At 48.9% G+C, this 6,848-nt stretch overlaps 1 protein-coding gene across 3 annotated transcripts in view; it reads left to right on the top strand.

The window, feature by feature from the left end:
- The first annotated feature begins 18 nt into the window (after nucleotides 1-18).
- kcna4 (potassium voltage-gated channel, shaker-related subfamily, member 4) overlaps nucleotides 19-6,848 on the top strand; it is a 73,388-nt gene continuing 66,558 nt past the window's right edge. For all 3 annotated transcript variants that reach the window (XM_048606956.1, XM_048606955.1, XM_048606954.1), the window contains exon 1: nucleotides 19-4,138. In XM_048606956.1, the coding sequence (XP_048462913.1) occupies nucleotides 429-2,309 (1,881 nt within the window). In that variant the 5' untranslated portion in view covers nucleotides 19-428 and the 3' untranslated portion in view covers nucleotides 2,310-4,138. The remainder of the gene's footprint in view (nucleotides 4,139-6,848) is intronic.

Here is a 6,848-nt window from a genome sequence, read left to right as displayed (position 1 = left end):
CAATTTTGTGAAGAAAGAGGAGAGACAGTATTATTGGAACACACACAAGACAATTTTGTGAAGAAAGAGGAGAGACAGTATTATTGGAACACACACAAGACAATTTTGTGAAGAAAGAGGAGAGACAGGATTATTGGAACACACACAGGACAATTTTGTGAAGAAAGAGGAGAGACTATTATTGGAACACACACAAGACAATTTTGTGAAGAAAGAGGAGAGACTGTTTGGTTGGAACACACACAAGACAATTTTGTGAGGAAACAGGAGAGACAGTTTTGTTGGAACACACACAAGACAATTTTGTGAAGAAAGAGGAGAAACAGTTTTGTTGGAACACAAACACACACACACACACAAGAAGACAGTTTGTGAGTTCTCTGTCGCTGCTGGTAGTTTCTTGAGGCTGACTTCATTGAGACGAGGACATGGAGGTGGCGATGGTGAGTGTGGAAGGGAGCGGGTGTAACACCCACCCGCCTTACGGTTACGCCCAGCGCCTCGCCAATTCCCGAGCGGCCGCCGCCGCCAACAGCTGCCACCAAGCGGCGGCGGGAGCGGGAGTAGGCGGCCGGGATCCCACCCCGTGCAACCACAACAACGGGGGCAGGAGGTGGCGGAGAGGGGGCCGGCAGCAGCGGAAGAAGAGAGGGGAGACCAGGAGGAGGCGGGATCGGCCGGGAGAGATCGGTTCGCGCCTCCGGTTGGATGAGGAGGAGGAAGAGGAGGAGGAGGGAAGACGGGAGGAGGGGCGGAGGGAAGAGGAGGAGGAGGTGGGAGAGGAGGAGGAGGAGGGGGATGGTCCTGAGTGCAGCCGCCGTCCTCACTGCGATTCCCCGCACCGTTACCGGACCATGGACGGAGAGGGGACGCCTTGGGCGGCGGAGGGGCCGGGCGGAGATTACGGAGGAGCAGCGTGTTGCGAGCGGGTGGTCATTAACGTGTCGGGTTTACGGTTCGAGACCCAGGCTCGGACCCTGGGCCAGTTCCCGGACACTCTGCTGGGCGACCCGGGCCGCCGCATGGGCTACTTCGACCCGCTCAGGAACGAGTACTTTTTTGACCGCAACCGGCCGAGTTTCGACGCGATTCTGTACTATTACCAGTCGGGAGGGAGGCTCAAGAGACCGGCCAACGTGCCGTTCGACATCTTCTGTGAGGAGGTCAAGTTCTACGAGCTGGGGGAGGAGGCGACCCTCAAGTTCCGAGAGGAAGAGGGTCTGGTCAAAGAGGCTGAGAGACCCTTACCTGAGGATGAGTTCAAACGCCAGGTCTGGCTCCTCTTTGAGTACCCGGAGAGTTCGAGTCCCGCCCGGGGTATCGCCATTGTCTCGGTCTTGGTCATCCTCATCTCCATCGTCATCTTCTGCCTGGAGACCCTCCCCGAATTCCGGGACGAGGACTTCCCGCCCGATTTTAGCGGCTCTCCCGCCAACCAGACCCGGCGGCCGGCGGGCTGGCCCCTGGCCTCCACTTTCGGAGACCCCTTCTTCATCGTGGAGACGGTGTGCATCGTGTGGTTCTCCTTCGAGCTGCTGGTGCGTTTCTTCGCCTGCCCCAGCAAGCCCGCCTTCTTCCGCGACCTCATGAACACCATCGACGTGGTCTCCATCGTGCCGTACTTCATCACGCTCGGCACCGACCTGGCGCATCGGCAGACGAACGGGCAGCAGGCCATGTCGTTCGCCATCCTGCGGACCATCCGCCTGGTGCGGGTCTTCCGCATCTTCAAGCTGTCGCGGCACTCCAAGGGCCTGCAGATCCTGGGCCACACGCTGAGGGCCAGCATGAGGGAGCTGGGTCTCCTCATCTTCTTCCTCTTCATCGGCGTGGTCCTCTTCTCCAGCGCCGTCTACTTCGCCGAGGCCGACGACCCCAAGTCGCAGTTCACCAGCATCCCGGACGCTTTCTGGTGGGCGGTGGTCACCATGACCACGGTGGGCTACGGGGACATGAAGCCCATCACGGTGGGCGGCAAGATCGTGGGCTCCCTGTGCGCCATCGCCGGGGTGCTCACCATCGCCCTCCCGGTCCCCGTTATCGTCTCCAACTTCAACTACTTCTACCACCGGGAGACCGAGAGCGAGGAGCAAGCTCCGGCGTCGGCCACAGCTCCCACCAGTTGCCCTTCGCTTCTCCGCAAGCTCCGGCGACCCTCCTGCTCCTCTTCGTCGTTAGGCGCTAAGTCGGACTATATGGAGATGGACGAGAGTCTCCGCGAGTCCCTGTGCCTTAAATCCAAAGGCAACGGCAAAGAGAGCGCCAAACCCAACGCCTTGCACCTCAAAGCGGTGGAGACCGACGTGTGAGCACCGCTTGGGCGCTTCAGATTCCCTTTATCACCCTATTTTTTTTAGGAAAAATAAAAGAGAGAAAATTGTTGTCAAGGCACGGTGCTCTCTCTCTCCCCCCTTGTTCAGTGCTTCAGCAGCGGCGCACAGAGACTGCAGTGAACTCCACAATCTAACGGGAAAAGTTTCTCTCTCATTGTAGACTGAAAACAAAAACACACACAAACAAACAAAAATAAAGCAAAGTCCGCGTCGGGGCGGTGCATGCGAACAGGAGAGACACCATAAAGACCGCCGTGCCCCGTGGCTGGAGAAATCATCTTTCTTTTTGCACTGTGTCCGCTCTCAGACGGAGATCAAAACAAAAAAAAACACATATTAAAGTTTTTGACACTTTATCGGCGGATTGAGAATGCATGTGGCAACCAGGCTCCTGAGCTCAAACCCAGGACACGCTTCCTAATTTCGTGTGGGGTCGTTAGCCTTTTTCTTTTACACCGCGACTTCCCAGTGATATATCCCAAAATCACGAGTCATGCCTCTTTTTATAACTCTTCGTTAAAGATAGCCCCAAGTCAGTTTCAACAGTGTAGGGCATCACCGGAAAGCTGCTGAAGGGCTCAAACATTTTAAATCTGGCCTTTCTGCTTTTCATCAGGAGAGTACAGTCTACGATCGAGTCAAACTGTTGGTACTCGCCCAAGGAAATTATCACGCTACACAGCCTTTCTTTAACTAAAGCCAAAACTGAAATTATGACAAATCTGTTTCGGTACTTTAAATTAATCTGGACTCAGCATTGATAAAGCACTCAAAAAAAACTTTTAGTCAAAGAAAGGAATTTTAACAAAATAAAACGTTTGACAGGGAAAGGCTAACTTCCGACCGGCAGTAACTGATAAGCAGGTGGCGGGTTAGTCACACGAACAAAACCAATTCGGCAGATAGCAGTTAGGATGGCAGCCAGATTGATAAGGAGAGGAACACAGCGAAAGAAGCTGAACTTGTGTCGAGCGCCTGTTCAGAAGCAGCCTCCAGATTTCTCAAAAGTTGGAGTGAGTCACTTTCAGAGCCCAGTTTGGGGAGGGTGGCAGGTAACATTTAAGTATAACATCAACCCATCAGAAATGGGAAGAACACTGTTGAATTTTCCTAAACCTATTGACGTGTGGCTGTGGTTTCGAGTTAAGTAACCCTGTTATACACAACTTGGCTTTTTGCACTTTTATTCCTGGTCTGTCCACACAAAAAAAAATCAGAACTGTGAACTTTTGAGAACTTTTTCTTTTCTCCTAACCACCCTCCCCCATACTGTGAAAGATTGTCAAAGACTCGAATGATCGACAATCATCGGAGGTGACTTCAGGCCACATTCACAGAATGCAGTGAAAACCACGACAACAAAAAAGAAACAAATGCAACGAGACTGTAGCGAAAGTTGAATGTGCACTTTTCAGAAAACTTGCTTTTGCGGCATCCTCGCCTCAGCCGGAAGCACAGACTTTCTTTCTACTAAGGAGATAAAAAGTCTAGCGGGGGTAACTGGTCAATTATTGTTACGTTTCCTTGTCCAGACGAGCTGAAATGAATGCAGTTGCACTTTGCGAATGTAGATAGCGGTCAATCAAGTGGACATTAAATATCGCGAACGATGGCTCTTAGTGTTTTCCTCCTGGAATGTAGGTTGTCTGAAATGATCGGAGCACGTGGGAGTACAACAGCCCTCGCTCTGAAAGCATATGTTGTGGATTTAAAAAAATATATAGAAACACTTTGAATGAACGACCCTCCTCAGAATCCGATGTCCCGGACATTGGAGAGTACTACACTCGCGGTGAACCGAGAAGGTATGTAAAGGTTTAACTGTTATGAATCGTCCGGGCACTTTTGGGCTGACGATTAGGGGGAATATTGTGGTTCGGTTTCAGACTGGCGGGCCATGGGTAGAGACTTCAAACTTCCCGCTGGTTTGCTAGTGGACAACTGGACCGTCTATCGTGCAGACTCTTCCTGAATGACTGTGAGCACCCAAATGGGTACAGAGTGGCACGCACGCAGCCCCTGGCCACTGGCCAAAAAACCCCTGAAATTGCTGGAGAAACTCAGCACGCCTGGCAGCGTCTGTGCAGAGGGAAAGGAGAGTTAACATTTCGACATTAGTGACCCCTGTTCCAGCTCCTGGCCAGGTCGCCTTACACCACTCGAAAATATCTCCTATTTCCCTTCAGCGAACAAAGCTGCAACTTTTGATCAAGTAGTGGATTAGAAAGGTAGGCGCAGATGGACCGAAGGGCCACTTCTGCGCTGTATGGCTCTGTGATACAGTTTAGGTCACATCGATTGGTTTTAAGACTCCGTTTGTCCAAATGCTGTTTCTGTCTGGTTGGATCTGGCATTGCAATCTGTTTAAAATAATTTTTCAATTGACATATTTTTGCTGACTATTTTCCCCACGTTGACTATAGGATTGATTGAGCAGTATAGTACATTGTATAAAATCAGTACAGCACACTGCCACTGCTGACTTAAGCAGAATTTCTAGTTACCCAGTCGTTCAGGTTCGTGTGAAAAATTATCAAGTCACAGTTTATGTCCATGTCATAACGAAATTATTCACTTTATTGTTAGCGACCAATTATTTGTCAACATACCACACCTGGAATGTTGCCCGCATACTGTTTCTCTCTTGTTGGATATAGCATTACAAACTTTTTAATTTTAAATCATGCTTGCCTGAAAGCTTCTTTATTTGCATTCATTACCTGCTGTAGGGAAGGATAAAGCCAGTCAGTTGGAGAAACTGGTCCTTTTAGGGCACTTTCAAGCCTACACTGAACTTCTTGCAGAGTTCAAGCTGCAGTAATACAAAGTTGAGTGACTGTAAAGGAGAAACAATATTTACACACATTAGAACATTAAACAGCCCCCCCAGGCAATGTTCTTTGTGTAACGATAAATTAATGGCTTCTGTACAGTTTGGTAGCTCCTCAATCTTTTAGAGTGTAAAGTACTCTCCATTTCTAAAGACAAGTTATCATCAAATGAGCTGATATATATTATATCTGCATATGTATGCGAGGCTCCATAGCTTGCTCTCAAATTGTTGTTATTAATGCAAGTCTAGTAAACCCACTATAGTCCCAGAGGGTCTCAATCCCATTGGCAAGAGGCACTTGTTGATGGTTTAACCTGACAGTCACCACTACTCAGGCAAGGGATGAGGTTGAGAAGGAAAATCCTTCATGGTAATTTCAGCCAGAGTAGAAATTGAAACCACACTTTAAGTTACATTCCAAGCCAGCTGTCCAGCCAACTAATCGATCTCATCCTCAGGTCTAACGTTAAATTAACTCAGGGGCTGGGCTTTTTGATGGGGTGTCGATGTCCATGGGTGCTCATCTCACTTTGCATAATAACAGACAGCTGGCTGCGATCTTCAGAACTAGCCAATCAGTGACAAGTGCCTGAACTTCATGAAGCGATAATAATAATGGAATAATAAGTAGGCTCTGAAAGCTGATGGTCTAGATTAACCAGTGCTGATTTTAAGGGATTGGGGTGTGTGGTGTCTCCATCCTGAAGCCCCCTTCACTCAGTACAAAATGAGTGCTGGGAATCAGGATACAACTGCAGAGGGGAACACCCTCCACAGAAAAACCTGATGCTGCAGATGCAGCAAAGTAGGCAAATATGTTGGGAGGACCTCCATGACGGTGTGGAGTGTTGGCACCCTGCAGTGCTGACTGGAGGTCTCCCTGCTTCATTCCCAGTGCTGTGGAGTAGCCCACCTTAAGAGGATTTTTACATCATAATTGGCTATGTGCAATTTGTGACCAAATAACCCTTTCAGCCTGGTCCTCCTTCGAGTAGAATGGGCCTGAGGTGAATGGAATGGTGCTGACAAATTATTACCTGCTTCATATTAAACAGGCATGTTCATCATTCAATCCTGTCTGTGCTTTTGTTGATGATTCAGCTCAACAGTTGTGAAGACCCTTCAGATTGAATACCTTTAGTGTTCATTGCAAGTGTTTTACATACTCTTCAGTTCAACAATTAAAATATGGAGCTTAAATTCCGGGAGAACTGGTGGGGTGGTAATTCTACCTGCCACAACAATTATTTGCTTGCACTTGGTGGGTTCCTGCACCATTTTAAACACAACCAGAGAGTCCAGCATTGTCTTAATATAAGATTGCAGTGTTGTGTCTCACCAATAGGCAGCAGCATTTCAGCAACATTCCAGATGCACAGAGTGTCCAGTGGGATACAGATTTCATTGTTTAGACTGTTCTGCAGCGTTAATTGTCTCAATAAATGGAATATGGATTAAATGTAGCATATACTCGCTGGCCTTCTACATTTTAAATTGTCTGATGGCCCAGCCATGCTGGATGCGAGGGATATTCCTGAGTCCTTTGAATTTAGTGCCCACATGGGGAGGAAAAGAAATGACTCCAGCCCACCTGTAAACATAGGAACAGGAGTAAGCCAATTAACCCCTTGTGCCTATTTGAATGGGTAATCTGTGGCCTAACTGCATATACCTGCCATTGG

The sequence above is a fragment of the Rhincodon typus genome, chromosome 17 (genome assembly GCF_021869965.1).
Source record: "Rhincodon typus isolate 14 chromosome 17, sRhiTyp1.1, whole genome shotgun sequence".
Lineage (NCBI taxonomy): Eukaryota > Metazoa > Chordata > Chondrichthyes > Orectolobiformes > Rhincodontidae > Rhincodon > Rhincodon typus.
Note: the sequence above shows the minus strand (reverse complement) of the source record. Positions and strands in the feature narration are given on the sequence as shown.